The 20788-nt window shown below is 37.8% G+C and overlaps 1 protein-coding gene across 2 annotated transcripts; it reads right to left on the bottom strand.

The window, feature by feature from the left end:
* Nucleotides 1–439: 439 nt before the first annotated feature.
* On the bottom strand, nucleotides 440–3566 carry LOC145071385 (beta-carotene isomerase D27, chloroplastic-like). 2 transcript variants are annotated; one of them, XM_079018280.1, is made up of 7 exons: nucleotides 3262–3566; nucleotides 2978–3117; nucleotides 2414–2506; nucleotides 2244–2305; nucleotides 1965–2071; nucleotides 1758–1850; nucleotides 440–636 (listed from the first exon to the last, which is right to left on the bottom strand). In XM_079018280.1, exons 1-7 carry the CDS (start codon nucleotides 3527–3529, stop codon nucleotides 563–565), a joined length of 837 nt encoding a protein of 278 aa, XP_078874406.1. In that variant the 5' UTR covers nucleotides 3530–3566; the 3' UTR covers nucleotides 440–562. The 2 variants fall into 2 exon arrangements, with proteins under 2 accessions (XP_078874406.1, XP_078874408.1); XM_079018282.1 differs by having other exon boundaries at nucleotides 3215–3349.
* Between the last annotated feature and the right edge of the window lie 17222 nt (nucleotides 3567–20788).

Raw genomic sequence — 20788 nt, 5'->3', positions numbered from 1 at the left:
ATCCATAAAAATTTATGATTAGAGATCAACTTTGAAATGTAAGACTTTTGCAGTAGTTAGTTATTTCTAATGAAATTCTAATTTTTTAAAATAATTTATCTTTTTATCATTTATCGAGAATTTTTTTGTGCTATCATTTACAAAAGTTTCTGATTCAACTATTGGTGGTAGAAAGTGGTGGACGGTAGTGATGATAAATGAGGTTTAAAGTGGGTGAAAGTGTTTTTGAATAATTTAATTACTTTGTTACTTATCTATGACATTAACACCGATAATTTTTTTAACAAAAATATCGATAACTTGATAACCATTTTTTTTTTCAATTGAGAAGGTTTCTTAAACAATTAAAATAGTTTGTCGTTAACCTTTAAGTTAAAATATGACAACTAATACCAAAAGATCCAAACAACAATATAATTTTGTTGCTAATAAAAACACATGCGCATCGATATATATTTTTATAATCAGGTATCTTATATTTATCGAATCAAATCAAAATCAAAATAACATTATGCAACAATTTTGATTAAAACCGAATTAAAATGACGTGCTTTTTGAGTTTTTAATCTCTATATTGATCTATGTATTCCAAGGGCTTGACTACACAGCTTGTATCATGTTTATGTTTCACATTACCTACATGAAATGCATACAAAAAGGGAGAATTACATAAAATTTAATAAAAAAAAAGTAAAAAAATTGCATTTCCATAAGAAGAGAGAGAGATAATTATCAGCAATAACAAAAGTTATTAGTTTCAACCAACATTACTAACAAGTAAAAGAGGTCGCATTTTAAAAACCACGTAAATTTGAAACGTTGAGTATTTCGACCAAAATATCCATTGCCTTTTTTTTTGACAGCTCGATGGCTTATATAAAATTAAATTGCCGTCTAGTTTAAAAAATCCCATATTTTAGAGTCGAGACATCTTAATGAATTATAAATAAATTTTGAAAAATGAATCCATGTCAATATCAGAGGCTGTTCGAGCTTTTGAATTTTTTTTAAAACTTTGAACTTTTAGCTTTTATTTAAAAATATGAATTAAAGAAAAAACTTTATACGATAATACAAACTTTTAGTTTTTATTTTAAATAAAACGACTTATAATCCAAAAGCTATTTTGGTGCTTTTATCTTTTTGAAACATTAGTTTTGTGTTTTATATAAACTTTAAAAAACTAACAACTACTTTGACCGATATTTATATACAAATTAAGCTACCAATTAGTTTTGTCAAATATATCTAAATCGACAAATCACCAATTTAAATTTTGCTTCGGGCTTAATGTTGCATGTTGAGATTTCGGCTTATTACTTAAAAACAAAGTAAATTTGAGTCATATATTGTCTTGAAAATTCATAAGGTTATTTTGGATAACCAGTTAAATTGAGTCCTGTATTGTCATCCAAAATATATTTAAATGTTTATAATTTTGTAAATTGTTTTATAACATAATATAATTTTTGTTGCTATAAAATTCATTAAAGAAAAATAAAAAAGTGTTGCCGGCCTTCCCAACTCACCCCGACGCGTTCGACTATGTTTGACAAGTCATATTTAACTTATAAGCTAGTTTATTAAAAAAAATTATATTAAGTTATAAACTACTTTTTTAAATCAACTAAAGTACAAAACTTTTATATATTTTAAATTTTATTAAAAATTATTATTTTAAGTCATTACCCGGTTCACCCGACCTATCGATTTTAGCAAGTGAAGTTGTGATTTAAAAGGATGTCGGAGGTATTTACATAATTTGTAGCATGGTTGCTTAAATGCTGGATCATCTTGTAGCGTAGGAGGATTCTGCCCAAATATCATATCGCAACTCATATCCTCATAATCTGCAATCGTATTACTTAATTAACTAATTACTTCAATATTTCACTTAATTAAATTGGCTATAACAAATTAAACAATTATATGAATGTATATATATGTGTGACTCATGTACTTACTCGGAACCATGTTGAATGGGACGCCGAAGGAACTCTTAATGAACTCTTGTGATGGTATCTTGCAGAGATTGGTGCACATTCCTGCGCAATTAGTCGATTCAAGAAACCTGAATTAAAAACAATGCTTAATTAATCAATCACTGGCTTATTCATAAACAAACTTACATGTACATTTATTATTTCTAATATTATTAATAAAAAAGTTACCATTTTATGCATATGTAATTGGTACTAAAAAATATATAACATGGCTGTACTACGAAATTAATTAAGTAGTACCTGCATTTCTTTACATGGACGACATTTCTCTCGATTCTCCCTTCAAACTCAGATTCTATTACCTTACGTTAGAAAACACAAATTAGTAAAATTAATTCAGATTAAATATGAAAATGTGTATAAAGTAGATTATTAAGAAGCAAAGAAGAATGTCGAGACTTGAGACTGACCTCACATGGACCAACAAGCCAAGGGAAGAAGATGGTTGTGAAGGTGGCGAAATACTCCCTTGAGAACTTTGAAGGCGGCAACATTGTTTTGATCTGCTCAATTCAATAACAAGAGTAATTATATACATACATGTATATACATATACGTAAATAATATTGGTTACATTTTTTTTATTTAAAAACTTATGCCATACTCTTGTAATTTCTGTTTATAATTCATTAATATTCAAAATTATTTTTAGATGTTTAAATTAAGGTTCACTTTTTCGCACGTTATGATCAACATGTAGCATTTAAACTTTAGTTATAATTGTTTCTATAGTATATACATGACAAAATAATTACTATTTGGATGTAGTGTTTATAGTGTTACAAAGAAATTTGGTTAATAATAAGGCATTCCAACTAAATATACATGCCAAATCACATGTTGCGTATTTATTTTAAAGCATATACAAACAATGGATTATTATAGTATGAAACAGACAAATATTTAAAAAAAAAAAAAAAAACTAAGATAAATTAACTATTGGAATGGAACATTGCATAAAGACAACAACTTGCCAGGAAGGAGATAGGCCGAGGAATAGCACTCTGAAGAGCCTTCACAACAAGCTGTCGCTGTTGGATCGGGTCAAAGTTCTTGAAAACCGCTCCGGCAGCTATCACCAAGCTCTCATACCCACTCTTTTCGTTTTTCATCCCTTCGTTTTTGACAAATGACAAAAAAAACTTTTAACAACACCCATCAAAACCTAACCCGTCATCTCTCGTTTTATAACACAAAAGGTGATGGGTTACCTATAGATATTTATCTCTAGATAAAACGGAAGAGCAATGAAACGAACCGGTGGTGTCTTGCACTGCTTTGGAGAGATAATCAATGGCTACCTGATCGAACCAGGTGTCTTTATAGACTGTCTTGCTTGTGATGGTATCTTTGTTTATATTATAACTGCTTGTAGCCTCGGTCTTGAGGTTGTCAGTAGAAGTGGACGGTGTCAGTACAGATACAACCGCAAAACGTTTATGTTTGGGTTGAAAACATCGAGTTGTTGGTCGGTTGGCCAACAGGAATCCGATCCTTGGCGAAGTTGGAAAAATGATGGTTTCCATAGTTTATAATGAGAAAGAGAATAATTAAGCTTAGAGTAGTAGATATATATGTGTGTGTATAATGCGTCCAATAAAGACAACAAGAGAATTTTCACAACTCACTTTGTTTAGATGCCTCGTTGCCGCCTATCCCCCTCCCCCAACTTGTTTATTCATCTCTTGTTTTCCTCATATTTTTTATTCAGGTAGAATACATATGGGTTTATATTAAAATCACGAAAACTTTTGTTTAAGTGATCCATATGGGTTATATCAGAGATTCCTTTTTATTAAAAAACTTATAAAAGGCGATTTAATTTGAATATTAATAGATCATCAACTTCCATTTATTTGTAGTTTTCTGATTCCGAATATGGACATAAAATGGCATTCTTTGATAATAAAATACGTACTTTATTAAGGAATTATATTTTAAGCTATTTCACAAATAAGTTCGATTTAGCCATTAGGTTATGTTTAGTGCGACACAACTAGCTTATAAGTTATCTTATTTTTCGAGTTTTTTCAAATTATCATGATAAACTAAAAAATAGCTTATAATCCAAATTTTCAAAAAGCTACTATGAATAGTTTTTCAACTAGCCTATAAAGTTTTTTTAAAATTCTCCCATATACATCATTTATTAATTATAATAAACACGTTTTTCTATATTTTTTATATGTCATTTTATACTTTCCAGTTAGTTTATCAACTAGTTTTTATCAAAAAATATTTTTATCGGCTATCAGCTAACTTTTCAGGTTATTATTCTATACATAGCCTTATCGACAATTACTAAATTGGTGTTTCTATAATGATCGGTTTAAGTTTGAAATCATTGGATGTTTTTTATAAACCTATTGTGCTATAATGCGAAGGTGTCATTTTACAAAATGAGAAGCAACAACCGTAAGAAGTTAAAAACATTGATAAAGATGTTAAATTGATGTTAGTTGATAGAATTGATTTCTAATTTCAAACAAGTAAGTTAAACTTTAAAGGCAATGTTCCTACTTCGTTATTGCTTAATTGTTATTTAATCTTCATTGTCTTTTTCTTTATTCAAAAATTGTATTTTCTTTTGATTCCCTGTTTCATCAGCGTGACACAATGACCTTTTAAATACAACATTAATTTTGTTGGATGGTGTTTATTTAATTAGTATTTACCTTAGTTTGGTGTTTATCCCGTATATTTAGTTTATCTGCTACAAAACTTGTGTAACTACTTATTTGCCTTTGGTTTTCAATGAACGTATGAAAAACTTTGATCTATACCATCGAATTTAAGATGGTATCAAAGGAGCCCTTACAACCCTAATTGAACCTTGCTTCCAAAGAAACCTAAAGAATGACAGGAGGTGACCCAAAGGACATCTAGTGGGATCAACCATGACTCACCATACTATCTACATTCGTCTAGTGTTCCCAAGCAGCTCCACGTCAACGATGTTCTTATCGATCCCATCTATGCCGATTGGTCTCAAGAGATGGAAAACTTCCTTCTTGCCAAAAACAAATTCGAGTTCGTTGATGGAACGATTGTGAAACCAGAAAAGGGCTCCTCAGAATATATGTCTTTTCTCCTCAGAATATATGTCATGGATGAGGTGCGACGCAATAGTAAAAGGGTGTCTTACTACATCAATAGAGAAAATGATACGTAACAGTGTGAAGTACACAAACACGGCGGCACAAATGTGGTCAGATTTGCATGAAACGCTTGGAAAAGAGAGCTCCCCAAGAGCTTATGAATTGAAACATAATATATTGTTACTCGACATGATGGGAAATGTAATGTCCGTTATCAGGGCTAAGCAGTAGTAGATGATGTAATAGTCTAGATCAACTATTGTAACTCTTTTTGAAGTAATAAAGATAAATTATTTGAGTATTATGTGAATTATGTGCATTTATGTGCTTATTACTTATTTATAAATGTATAATAAATAAATGATAAAAATAAGCGTCAAAATTAAAGTGTTAGATAAACCTGATATCTTTATATAAAGTTGTAGTGGTCGAAAAAAGGATTCCGGATATATAAAGAATGCCGAAATCCGAGTTATAACGAAGAAGTTATGACCCGTCGAAGTTTCGCGGCAAAACCGGTACGGCACCGGGGAGCGTAAAAAGTGAATTTACGATAGAGAAATTTTTAGCCTTAGCAAATCTGAACGAAAGTTGTAGAATATGTTAAACCGAGAGCGTCCATAAAAAGAATGCCCAAATTTGACTTCGTATGCGGAAGTTATGATTTTTCTAAGATTTAGCATAACAGTGCACAACCCGGAAATTCGAATTTTAGATCGGTCAATTTTCAGCCAAAATAATCTAAATGAGAAATGAAGATATCGTTAATAGGAGTTAAACGATAAAAGACAGTCGAAAACGGAGCTCGTATGCGAAAGATATGGATGAAGCTTAGTCCCTACTCTTCGAGCGCGGGGAATTCGATACAGTTTTGTAAATCCGAGATAGGAAGAGAATTAGCCAAAGAGATCTAAATGAAAGTTGTAATAATCGTAAATACCAACGCGTGAATATAAATAACGTCGAAAACGGAGCTCGTATGCGAAAGATATGGACGAAGCTTAGTCTCTACTCTTCGAGCGCGATAAATACGATACAGTTTTTGTAAATCTGAGATAGAATGGGAATTAGCCGACGAGGTCTAAATGAAAGTTGTAGTACTCGTAAATACCAACGCGTGGATATAAATAACAAAGAAAACGGAGCTCGTACACGGAAGATACGGACGAAGCTTAGGGGCTACTCTACAATAAAATCCCTGTAAATAAAGGATGAATCCTTTCTAATTTCTTCACACCATAACCTTTCTTTCTCTCTCTAACTTCTATCTAGCCTCCTTAAACCCCTCCCAAGTCTAGGAAACCTCATAGCACAAGAAGGAAGCCCCGGAGCGCCCGACGACTCCGAGAAGAAAAGCTTTCGGCTCGGAAACGCTATTCCCGCGAAGCCCGTTTTTTTTAATAAAAACCCGCTGTAAGTGAGATACGCCTATGCTATTTTTAATATAGCTTATAATTAATTATAGTAACATTATTGGGACCTTAAAATAATTATTTAGGCTATTATTATGAGTTATATAAGAGTGTTGTTTAACGCTTATATAATAGTAATAATACCTAGACTATTAATTAGTCGCGGTTAACGTTAGACTAAACGCTAGTGATATTGATATTAGGTTTTGTCAAAGGAAATTGTTTTAAGAGTAATGAAGCGTTGTCTGAGTTCGGAATCACCACCTTACCAAGTGAGTGCATAGTCACTTTCATCTTACACATAGACATGAAGTATTTAATATAAACTACGTGCTATATGTGCATATTATCTGAATACTTGTTGTCTATGTTGATGAAAGATTTTTTTATACATGTTTTAAATGATTTAAACTATATATGTATTTTATATCTGCAAAAATGTTGGGGTAAAACATGGGTAGATATAATAGACGATGTGTGATAAAATGATGAGATGCCTCAATGTTGTTGTTGATTCTATCATCTAGCGGAGCCTGGATGACGACCACAGACTCTTCTAGACAGTCCAGTGGAACGCTAGCAGGCTCGCAACCTGTAGGTGTTTGTGAACGATGTGTTCACCGGTGTACTCCATCCCCCTCATGGTTGCCTTAAGGACATTTATTGCTGAGGAATCCCCTTAGCAGTAGTGTCTATCCCGATGATAATCCTTAGGCTAGGTCCCTTATGATAGGTGTTTAGGGACGTAAGTGAGGATAACGGGAACAGGTAATCGGGTTATTATTGGTTGATGAAATTAAATAACTTATTTATTGTGGGTTGATAACCATATGTGCTCACCAGGCTCCCAAGCCTGACCCACTCAGTTTCATGTATTACGGGTAGTGGCTTTCGAGCATAGATGTGATGTTTTGCATGAGGGATTACGGATATAGGTCTGTAGATATGAAATAATGTAGTAAGGCTTATATTGTACTGTTTATGCTTTTGATCTGTATCGAACATGACATCCCGAGTCTTTTTAAAGAAATACATTTCTACGGAAATGCTTTGATAAATCTTTATCATATTTTTATTTTGGGAACAAATTCTGCAACACTTTTATGTAAAATGCTACTCTGATTTTCAAACAAGCATAAACAAAATCGGTATTTTTTTGGCCGTGAAAATGGGGATGTCACAGGAACTCCGTGTCCACATACTAAACTAACCTTCAAACACTGTGGGACGAAACCTTTGTGAAAGCAAAAAGATCTGCACATACAAGGTTTGAAAATTCAAACGTTGAATTAACTTAAGATCAATATCTGATGCTAAAAATTAGATACAGTAAAGTCTGGTAAACCAGTCTTGTCTCGAAATTAAGATATTATGAATGATTAATAAGTATGAACAATGTAAAGTGATTTAAGAACAATAAGAATGTAAAGAGAATGATTGACTGAATGATTCTTCGTATTGATGTAAAAGAGAATGTTGCACTCATACATGCTTAACACTATGGTTACGATTCCTTAAATAGATAAGGAATGACAAAAAGATAAATACGCTAAAGTGCATGAACTAAAAGACAAATTAAGATCAACAAAGCCTCTTCTGTTGATCATGTCCCATGTACTATACAATAAAACAACAACTAAGGGACAAAGTAGTACTAGGAACATTTAATGCACATTATAGACTTATATAGCAAGTAACAAAAGATGCATTTCAGATAGATCTTCACTTTGGAATTGGCTTTGTGACAACCCGAAATTATTTCCGTCACGATATTCCGTTTCTGTTAATAAAACCGTTAGTATTTCCGATTTTTCCGTTGACTTTTGGATTAGGTCATTAATTTAAGACTTTTATTATGACCTCGTAAGTATCCAAACCCGTTAGAAAAACATGAGAACGCCCCAAATTATTATTTGAAAAATTTTTAGTTTCGACCACGTCGGGTTACAATAATTAAATCGGGTACGACTAAAAGCCCCGTCTAACGTTAGTATCGGGTAGATTTCCACCGAGCCTCAAACTCAAACCATATATAAAGTAGAGTGAGCCTTATTTGAAGCTTGTTCACTCTCTCCCTACTCTCTCTCCTCAAATCCAAGTTCTTGATCCAAAAACCATCCAATTCAAGCTCCAAATCGGTAAGATAACTATCCTAGCTCATAGATTAACATCTTTAGCCTTCAAATTCGTGTTTAGATTATGAAATAGGACCATAAACATGTGTTTACAGCCCTGGAACAGCCTTAGGCCGCAAACACATATAAATGGGGTTTTTGAGCCTCAAAACCCTTCCAAACCACCTTTGGAGCTTAGATATGACTTAGGGGCTTACAAGACTGGACTTAGAACACCAAAAACTCATCATTTAAGGGGTAAACATGAGTTTACGGCCCAAGCACATGCTTGGACCGTAAACACCCTTTCATAGGCCGTAAACACCTTTTAAGGTGTTAATATGCCCCTTAAACACCTCCTAAGCCTTGGAATAAAGTCTAGAAGCAACCAAAAATGTGTTAGGGACCTTAAACTTGATAAAAACCACTCCCTTAGGAGTTCACGGCCATCAACCCCCCAAGGAAAGGTTCATGGGCCGTAAACTCCTATAACATGGTCAAATGGTGCCCTAACTTCATCCTATAGCTTATACTTTGGACTAGAAACTCTTGTAATTGACCTAGGACCACCAAAACACAATAAGAATGGATACATGAGAGTTTACGGCTGTAAACTCCTAGTTTACTGTCGTAAAATCCTCAAATGGTCCTTATGTTGTTCAAATTCCATTCCAATGCCTTAAAACCAAGCCTAGCATTACCTCACAAGAGTTGTAAGACCATTTAGCACCCAAGAACACCCCCACCATGAGTTTACGGCCGTAAACTCATGGGGAGTTGGTCATTAGGCCGAAAACTCCATTAGGATTTTACTCTTGAAGAGCAAACTCCCTATTCAAGCCATACACACCCTTAGATGCTACCCGGGTCACTCCAAACACTTGTAATGAAGTGTTTTCGCGTCTCGAAGTGTTTATTCATATTTGATTAGTGGTTCAGGGTCTAATTAGATACAAATGTGTATCTCTTCATATTACATAGGAACCTCGTGCGTTTTCAAGCCCCAAACTGAAGTTTAACATCCAAACTGACACATTCCTTGATTGGTGAGTTCATACCCCTACACCTTTTTTCGTGTTTTTCAATGTTTTCAGGGGGGAATACAAGCAAAAGTACAAAGAAATCTTGTACTCAAACTTATTATTTTAAATTGAAATGTTTCATATTTCGTATGCTTTTAACACTGAAATCCGTATTAACCAAGCGTTTTAACTTGCAGAGTTAGTTTTCAAACCGTTTGTGAATTCCGTTATAAAATGTTATATTTGACATTTCATTAATGACTTCCACATTATTACTGTTAAAAGTATGAACCTTAGACCTTTAAAAATGACATTGGTAACACTCCCCCTAGATACGAGAGTGAAGGACTAATAACATTAAAAATTAGAATATTAGAACCGTCCTTGATAACACTCCCCCTAGATACGAGAGTGAAGGACATGATAGTACTCCCCCTAGATACGAGAGTAAAGGATTAATAAAACGGAAATTTTCATATTAGTAATGTCAGTTTTAAATTCATTAATCTTAAGATTAGATACACGTCCTTTGTAACACTTCCCCTAGATTCGAGAGTGGAGGACTATCCCTGTAACCAGAATCTCCTAGAAGAAGGAGAGCGTGACTTGAGTGTATAGATCTATACGGTATTGACTACCCCGCACCTGGCTGCTAGCTACAGCCGAACCGAAAGGTTCAAGAGTGACAAAAGTCATAAAAAGATAGTGGCCCCGTTCCGAGCCTTATCTAGTATGTAGTATGGTTATGGAACTCGCAATCAAGATTATGAAAACTTTTCTACTTACTTATTAGTTTTATATATGTGTTAAGACTAATGTACTTTTCAAGGATATCAGACTTTCAGGAAATTTCACACAAACACATTAAATATGGTAGATACTTTTACATTACATTCAGGACCGATAACCAACCATAAACTTTTAAGGAAAATAAGGGTTTTTCCTGGGATAACAGAACTCGTTTATAACTAGATCGTGTAGTAACCAGATAACAAACTGTTCTTAACCAAACTGTGTAACAAATGGATAAACAAACTTTACTTATAAGAAAATATGGGATTTTCTTGGATAACGACTTTTACAGAAAACCAAAGGAAACTTGTTCATTTTCAGAAACAAACCGCTTATGAACTCACCAGCTTTATGCTGATTTTCAAACTGCTTGTATTCTCAGGTCCACATTAGACAGGTACCCTGCGACCTTTTGGGGAAGACGGAGCGTATAGAAGACTCGTCTTAACTTTTGTTCGTATGATATATATGTATAACACTTGTAACACTTTGATTTCAAACAAATGTAATACTTCTATGTAATGTAATGGTTGTGTTTACTATGCTTACTATGTACATTGGTTGCGATACTTCATGACGTCCTCCGCCCCGGAACGTTTCCGCCATCGGTTTCGGGGTGTGATAGATTGGTATTAGAGCCCTTGTTTATAGTGAACTAGTATACCAAACCTTACATGGTATAAGACTATAAACACTAAGGGGCCGAAGTGCTCTGAACTAAAAGTATACTTTAAAATATAAATATTTTTCAAAAGTATACAAGTATACCTAACCGTCGGAATCCGTAACTTCGAGTAGAACAAGACATAAGTAAATGGGTGTTGTATGCTGCAGTTAAACCTGGGCAGTTATGTAGTCGTGTCTAGGGTCAATATAGCCTGATCAACTATATTCATTCGAGACACGTCCAACATGTGCTTGGGAGTGATTGTGGTGTTCAGCATGCCTAAAACTTACCCAATACCCAAACAACGACCTGTCGTCGCAACGAAACGTGAAATACTATGGGAGTATTTCTAGAGCCAACTTCGTTATAGAAATCCTCATTCCAGTGTTGCTTCTCAATCATTCCTTTAGCGATAGTTTATCTGCTTTGATAACTCTTTCCTGCTTCATCGCTTAATAGAATTCGATATCTGTCATAATGAGATATCCCTTGTATCATATCTCTTGATTCAATTCAGAGGACTTACCATCCTCTCTTTCCTGATCTTTTTAGATCAAGATGCCTCCAAGAAAGAGACCTAGCTCAAAGAACAACAACCCTCCGCCACCATCTCCTCCCCAATTTGATCCCATAATATTCCAGGCAGCTGTTACTGCCGCAGTGGCAGCCGCCATGTCTCAAATGAACCCTGGTGGCCCCGGTGGTCCAGGAGGTGGTACCCAATCTCAAAACCAGGACGGTGGCCAGGGACACCGGAAGGAGTGTTCCTATAAGGACTTTATGAATGCGAAACCCACATCTTTCGATAGCACTGGAGGTGTCATTGCCCTAACCCGATGGTTCGAGAAAATTGAATCTATTTTCGAAATATGTGCCTGCTCTGAATCGGATAAGGTGAAGTTCGCCGCCTGCACGTTCACCGATAAAGCCCTGACTTGGTGGAATGGCCGAGTCAAATCCTTAACCCTACCTATAGCCAATGATATGGGTTGGGATGTCATGAAGGAACTTCTGCTTGCGGAGTACTACCCTCAGGGCGAAATGCTGGAGCATGAACTCTGGAACCTGAAGATGAAAGGTTCTGATATCGCCGCTTACACTTCCAGATTCGATGACTTGGCGCTACTCTGTCCGGGAATGGTTACCCCGGAAAGTAAAAAGATTGATAGATTTATCTGGGGGTTGACCCAGCCAACCAAGGGTAATGTCTTGGCTGCAAAGCCAGACACCTACGACAGCGTCAAATGCCTAGCGCAAACCCTGATCGAGCATACCGATGACCTAGAGGAAGCAGCCACCACTCCTGAGCTGACAGAGAGGAGTGGTGTGAAAAGAAAATTTTGGAAGAAGAAGAAAAGTCAGCCTTCTCAGGAGACCTCGAAGATGCAGCAAACGGTGGCAGTCCGCGCTGCTACTGCCCCTGCTGCTGTCTCTGCCATCGGATCCACAACTCAAACTCCTACCAGTAGGTATGTTGGTACCCTTCCTATGTGCAACAAGTGCAACTACCATCACCTCACTTCCACTCCATGTCGAGAGGTGTTTTGTAACAACTGTGGCAAAAAGGGTCACACTGCGAAAAATTGCAAGACACCAACCCAATCAACCAATCAAGCTTCCGAAACGGGTATCAGTCAGGCCTGCTACGGTTGCGGCGAAGTCGGGCATTTCAAGCGAAACTGCCCCAAGACAGCAACAACTGGCAACACTGGAAGAGTCCTAGCTATAGAACAAGATGAGACAGCCGCCGATCCCACCGTTGCCACATGTATATTCCTCCTCGACAGCCCTTATATTTGCAATCCTTTTTTATTATATTGTTGAAAGAGAATCTGTTATCTATTCATTCAAACATCATCTTAATCTTAGTCCTCCATTAGTAACCGAAATGTCTACCGTCGAGATGACTAACAACGAGAAAGAGGATGCTAGCGATATATTCGTAGGTTGTATCCGTACCCTCGGTGATCATTCTTTCCCATCGATCTTATACCGTTTTTTCAATAAAGAACTTTGATGTTATCATTGGCATGGATTGGTTAAGTCCCAATCATGTAGATATCCTAGTTACAAGAAATCTATCCATCTCAACCTTTCCCCTGGTCAAACCCTCATAATCTACGACGATAAACTTAATTCCAACCTTTGCCTCATTTCGTGCCTCAAAGCCCAAAAGCTTCTGCGAAAGGAGTACCATGCATTCCTAGCCCATGTGGTAAACGAGAAACAGGAAGTTAAAGACCTCGATAGCATCCCCGAAGTCTGCAATTTTCCCAATGCCTTTCGACCTAATCCCTAGAGCTACCCCCCCCCCCCCCGGTAGCCAAGTCCCCATATCACTTAGCTCAGATAGAAATGCAGGAGTTATCCAGTCAGCTTAATGAGCTACTCCGCAAAGGGTTCATCAGACCGAGTTCCTCACCTTGAGGAGCCCCGGTATTGTTTGTTCCTTTCGAATGTGTATCGACTACCATGTGTTGAACAAATTGACCATCAAGAACTGATATCCTCTTCCTCGAATAGACGACCTTTTCGATCAACTTCAGGGAGCCAAATACTTCACGAAGATAGACCTCAGGTCAGAGTACCATTAGATACGAGCTCACGAGAATGATGTTTCCAAGACGACATTTAGGACTCGATATGATCACTATGAGATCGTAGTGATGCCCTTCGGTCTAACCATTTTCCCTGTTCATGTGTTAAGCGAGGAAGGCATACACGTGGACCCATCCAAGATCCAAGCGATAGAGAATTAGTCGGCACCGAAGACACCCACAAAAATCTGTCAATTCTTGGGTCTCGTCGACTACTATCGTAGATTCACTCAAAACTTTTCCAAGATCGCCAAAGCCCTAACCACTCCGACACAGAAAGGTGTACTCTTTTGTTGGAGATCGTGTCCTGTTGAAAGTTTTACCCCGAAAAGACATGATACGCTTTGGATAGCACGTAGAACTTGACCCCAGGAATGTAGGACCTTTTGAAATCCTCGTTAGGATCGATCCCATAGCTTACAAACTCCGACTACTTTCAGAACTTAGCAGCATCCATCCGGTATTCCCTGTCTCCATTCTTAAGTAGTGCATATCCGATGAAAGCCTAGTAATCCCTTTGATGGGACCGAAACCAACGAAAGTCTGAACCTCATGGAGGAACCAATCGAAATCATAGATCGAGAGATTAAACGTACGAAACAAAGCCGTATCCCAATAGCGAAGGTTTGCTGGAATGCCATGCGAGGACCCGAATCCACTTGAGAGCGTGAAAATCCGATGAAATAGAAGTATCCGTATTACTTTCCGAATCCATGAGTTGTATCTTAATTTTGAATTTCGGGACGAAATTCCATCTAACGGGGGGATAATGTGACAACCCGAAATTATTTTCGTCACAATATTCCGTTTCTGTTAATAAAACCGTTAGTATTTTCGATTTTTCCGTTGACTTTTGGATTAGGTCATTAATTTAAGACTTTTATTATGACCTCGTAAGTATCCAAACCCGTTAGAAAAACATGAGAACGCCCCAAATTATTATTTGAAAAAATTTTAGTTTCGACCACGTCTGGTTACAACAATTAAATCGGGTACGACCAAAAGCCCCGTCTAACGTCAGTATCGGATAGATTTCCACCGAGCCTCAAACTCAAACCATATATAAAGTAGAGTGAGCCTTATTTGAAGCTTGTTCACTCTCTCCCTACTCTCTCTCCTCAAATCCAAGTTCTTGATCCAAAAACCATCGAATTCAAGTTCCAAATCGGTAAGATAACTATCCTAGCTCATAGATTAACATCTTTAGCCTTCAAATTCGTGTTTAGATTATGAAATAGGACCATAAACATGTGTTTACAGCCCTGGAACAGCCTTAGGCTGCAAACACATATAAATGGGGTTTGTGAGCCTCAAAACCCTTCCAAACCACCTTTGGAGCTTAGATATGACTTAGGGGCTTACAAGACTGGACTTAGAACACCAAAAACTCATCATTTAAGGGGTAAACATGATTTTACGGCCCAATCACATGCTTGGACCGTAAACACCCTTTCATAGGCCGTAAACACCTTTTAAGGTGTTAAGATGCCCCTTAAACACCTCCTAAGCCTTGGAATAAAGTCTAGAAGCAACCAAAAATGTGTTAGGGACCTTAAACTTGATAAAAACCACTCCCTTAGGAGTTCACGGCCGTAAACCCCCCAAGGAAAGGTTCATGGGCCGTAACCTCCTATAACATGGTCAAATGGTGCCCTAACTTCATCTTATAGCTTATACTTTGGACTAGAAACTCTTGTAATTGACCTAGGACCACCAAAACACAATAAGAATGGATACATGAGAGTTTACGGCTGTAAAAGCCTAGTTTATTGCCGTAAAATCCTCAAATGGTCCTTATGTTGTTCAAATTCCATTCCAATGCCTTAAAACCAAGCCTAGCATTACCTCACAAGAGTTGTAAGACCATTTAGCACCCAAGAACACCCCCACCATGAGTTTACGGCCGTAAACTCATGGGGAGTTGGTCATTAGGCCGAAAACTCCATTAGGAGTTTACTCTTGAAGAGCAAACTCCCTATTCAAGCCATACACACCCTTAGATGCTACCCGGGTCACTCCAAACACTTGTAATGAAGTGTTTTCGCGTCTCGAAGTGTTTATTCATATTTGATTAGTGGTTTAGGGTCTAATTAGATACAAATGTGTATCTTTTCATATTACATAGGAACCTCGTGCGTTTTCAAGCCCCAAACTGAAGTTTAACATCCAAACCGACACATTCCTCGATTGGTGAGTTCATACCCCTACACCTTTTTCCGTGTTTTTCAATGTTTTCAGGGGGGAATACAAGCAAAAGTACAAAGAAATCTTGTACTCAAACTTATTATTTTAAATTGAAATGTTTCATATTTCGTATGCTTTTAACACTGAAATCCGTATTAACCAAGCGTTTTAACTTGCAGAGTTAGTTTTCAAACCGTTTGTGAATTCCGTTATAAAATGTTATATTTTACATTTCATCAATGACTTCCACATTATTACTGTTAAAAGTATGAACCTTAGACCTTTAAAAACGACATTGGTAACACTCCCCCTAGATACGAGAGTGAAGGACTAATAACATTAAAAATTAGAATATTAGAACCGTCCTTGATAACACTCCCCCTAGATACGAGAGTGGAGGACATGATAGTACTCCCCCTAGATACGAGAGTAAAGGATTAATAAAACAGAAATTTTCATATTAGTAATGTCAGTTTTAAATTCATTAATCTTAAGATTAGATACACGTCCTTTGTAACACTTCCCCTAGATTCGAGAGTGGAGGACTATCCCTGTAACCAGAATCTCCTGGAGGGAGAGCGTGCCATGAGTGTATAGATCTATACGAGATTGACTACCCCGCACCTGGCTGCTAGCTACAGCCGAATCGAAAGGTTCAAGGGTGACAAAAGTCATAAAAAGATAGTGGCCCCGTTCCGAGCCTTATCTAGTATGTAGTATGGTTATGGAACTCGCAATCAAGATTATGAAAACTTTTCTACTTACTTATTAGTTTTATATACGTGTTAAGACTAATGTACTTTTCAAGGATATCAGACTTTCAGGAAATTTCACACAAACACATTAAATATGGTAGATACTTTTACATTACATTCAGGACCGATAACCAACCATAAACTTTTAAGGAAAATAAGGGTTTTTCCTGGGATAACAGAACTCGTTTATAACTAGATCGTGTAGTAACCAGATAACAAACTGTTCTTAACCAAACTGTGTAACAAATGGATAAACAAACTTTACTTATAAGAAAATATGGGATTTTCTTGGATAACGACTTTTACAGAAAACCAAAGGAAACTTGTTCATTTTCAGAAACAAACCGCTTATGAACTCACCAGCTTTATGCTGATTTTCAAACTGCTTGTATTCTCAGGTCCACATTAGACAGGTACCCTGCGACCTTTTGGGGAAGACGGAGCGTATAGAAGACTCGTCTTAACTTTTGTTCATATGATATATATGTATAACACTTGTAACACTTTGATTTCAAACAAATGTAATACTTCTATGTAATGTAATGGTTGTGTTTACTATGCTTACTATGTACATTGGTTGCGATACTTCATGACGTCCTCCGCCCCGGAACGTTTCCGCCTTCGGTTTCGGGGTGTGATAGATTGGTATTAGAGCCCTTGTTTATAGTGAACTAGTATACCAAACCTTACATGGTATAAGACTATAAACACTAAGGGGCCGAAGTGCTCTGAACTAAAAGTATACTTTAAAATATAAATATTTTTCAAAAGTATACAAGTATACCTAACCGTCAGAATCCGTAACTTCGAGTAGAACAAGACATAAGTAAATGGGTGTTGTATGCTGCAGTTAAACCTGGGCAGTTATGTAGTCGTGTCTAGGGTCAATATAGCCTGATCAACTATATTCATTCGAGACACGTCCAACATGTGCTTGGGAGTGATTGTGGTGTTCAGCATGCCTAAAACTTACCCAATACCCAAACAACGAGCTGTCGTCGCAACGAAACGTGAAATACTATGGGAGTATTTCTAGAGCCAACTTCGTTATAGAAATCCTCATTCCAGTGTTGCTTCTCAATCATTCCTTTAGCGATAGTTTATCTGCTTTGATAACTCTTTCCTGCTTCATCGCTTAATAGAATTCGATATCTGTCATAATGAGATATCCCTTGTATCATATCTCTTGATTCAATTCAGAGGACTTACCATCCTCTCTTTCCTGATCTTTTTAGATCAAGATGCCTCCAAGAAAGAGACCTAGCTCAAAGAACAACAACCCTCCGCCACCATCTCCTCCCCAATTTGATCCCATAATATTCCAGGCAGCTGTTACTGCCGCAGTGGCAGCCGCCATGTCTCAAATGAACCCTGGTGGCCCCGGTAGTCCAGGAGGTGGTACCCAATCTCAAAACCAGGACGGTGGCCAGGGACACCGGAAGGAGTGTTCCTATAAGGACTTTATGAATGCGAAACCCACATCTTTCGATAGCACTGGAGGTGTCATTGCCCTAACCCGATGGTTCGAGAAAATTGAATCTATTTTCGAAATATGTGCCTGCTCTGAATCGGATAAGGTGAAGTTCGCCGCCTGCACGTTCACCGATAAAGCCCTGACTTGGTGGAATGGCCGAGTCAAATCCTTAACCCTACCTATAGCCAATGATATGGGTTGGGATGTCATGAAGGAACTTCTGCTTGCGGAGTACTACCCTCAAGGCGAAATGCAGAAGCTGGAGCATGAACTCTGGAACCTGAAGATGAAAGGTTCTGATATCGCCGCTTACACTTCCAGATTCGATGACTTGGCGCTACTCTGTCCGGGAATGGTTACCCCGGAGAGTAAAAAGATTGAGAGATTTATCTGGGGGTTGACCCAGCCAACCAAGGGTAATGTCTTGGCTGCAAAGCCAGACACCTACGACAGCGCCAAATGCCTAGCGCAAACCCTGATCGACCATACCGATGACCTAGAGGAAGCAGCCACCACTCCTGAGCTGACAGAGAGGAGTGGTGTGAAAAGAAAATTTTGGAAGAAGAAGAAAAGTCCGCCTTCTCAGGAGACCTCGAAGAAGCAGCAAACGGTGGCAGTCCGCGCTGCTACTGCCCCTGCTGCTGTCTCTGCCATCGGATCCACAACTCAAACTCCTACCAGTAGGTATGTTGGTACCCTTCCTATGTGCAACAAGTGAAACTATCATCACCTCACTTCCACTCCATGTCGAGAGGTGTTTTGTAACAACTGTGGCAAAAAGGGTCACACTGCGAAAAATTGCAAGACACCAACCCAATCAACCAATCAAGCTTCCGAAACGGGTATCAGTCAGGCCTGCTACGGTTGCGGCGAAGTCGGGCATTTCAAGCGAAACTGCCCCAAGACAGCAACAACTGGCAACACTGGAAGAGTCCTAGATATAGAACAAGATGAGACAGCCGCCGATCCCACCGTTGCCACATGTATATTCCTCCTCGACAGCCCTTATATTTGCAATCCTTTTTTATTATATTGTTGAAAGAGAATCTGTTATCTATTCATTCAAACATCATCTTAATCTTAGTCCTCCATTAGTAACCGAAATGTCTACCGTCGAGATGACTAACAACGAGAAAGAGGACGCTAGCGATATATTCGTAGGTTGTATCCGTACTCTCGGTGATCATTCTTTCCCATCGATCTTATACCGGTTTTTCAATAAAGAACTTTGATGTTATCATTGGCATGGATTGGTTAAGTCCCAATCATGTAGATATCCTAGTTACAAGAAATCTATCCATCTCAACCTTTCCCCTGGTCAAACCCTCATAATCTACGACGATAAACTTAATTCCAACCTTTGCCTCATTTCGTGCCTCAAAGCCCAAAAGCTTCTGCGAAAGGAGTACCATGCATTCCTAGCCCATGTGGTAAACGAGAAACAGGAAGTTAAAGACCTCGATAGCATCCCCGAAGTCTGCAATTTTCCCAATGCCTTTCGACCTAATCCCTAGAGCTACCCCCCCCCCCCGGTAGCCAAGTCCCCATATCACTTAGCTCAGACAGAAATGCAGGAGTTATCCAGTCAGCTTAATGAGCTACTCCGCAAAGGGTTCATCAGACCGAGTTCCTCACCTTGAGGAGCCCCGGTATTGTTTGTTCCTTTCGAATGTGTATCGACTACCATGTGTTGAACAAATTGACCATCAAGAACTGATATCCTCTTCCTCGAATAGACGACCTTTTCGATCAACTTCAGGGAGCCAAATATTTCACGAAGATAGACCTCAGGTCAGAGTACCATTAGATACGAGCTCACGAGAATGATGTTTCCAAGACGACATTTAGGACTCGATATGATCACTATGAGATCGTAGTGATGCCCTTCGGTCTAACCATTTTCCCTGTTCATGTGTTAAGCGAGGAAGGCATACACGTGGACCCATCCAAGATCCAAGCGATAGAGAATTAGTCAGCACCGAAGACACCCACAAAAATCTGTCAATTCTTGGGTCTCGTCAACTACTATCGTAGATTCACTCAAAACTTTTCCAAGATCGCCAAAGCCCTAACCACTCCGACACAGAAAGGTGTACTCTTTTGTTGGAGATCGTGTCCTGTTGAAAGTTTTACCCCGAAAAGACATGATACGCTTTGGATAGCACGTAGAACTTGACCCGAGGAATGTAGGACCTTTTGAAATCCTCTTTAGGATCGATCCCATAGCTTACAAACTCCGACTACTTTCAGAACTTAGCAGCATCCATCCGGTATTCCTTGTCTCCATTCTTAAGTAGTGCATATCCGATGAAAGCCTAGTAATCCCTTTGATGGGACCGAAACCAACGAAAGTCTGAACCTCATGGAGGAACCAATCGAAATCATAGATCGAGAGATTAAACGTACGAAACAAAGCCGTATCCCAATAGCGAAGGTTTGCTGGAATGCCATGCGAGGACCCGAATTCACTTGAGAGCGTGAAAATCCGATGAAATAGAAGTATCCGTATTTCTTTCCGAATCCATGAGTTGTATCTTAATTTTGAATTTCGGGACGAAATTCCATCTAACGGGGGGATAATGTGACAACCCGAAATTATTTTCGTCACAATATTCCGTTTCTGTTAATGAAACCGTTAGTATTTTCGATTTTTCCGTTGACTTTTGGATT

The sequence above is a fragment of the Lactuca serriola genome, chromosome 8 (assembly GCF_051521515.1).
Source record: "Lactuca serriola cultivar US96UC23 chromosome 8, Lser_US96UC23_V15, whole genome shotgun sequence".
NCBI classification, from domain to species: domain Eukaryota; kingdom Viridiplantae; phylum Streptophyta; class Magnoliopsida; order Asterales; family Asteraceae; genus Lactuca; species Lactuca serriola.
The sequence above is the reverse complement of the archived record's forward strand: the minus strand, read 5'-3'. Positions and strand labels throughout refer to the sequence as shown.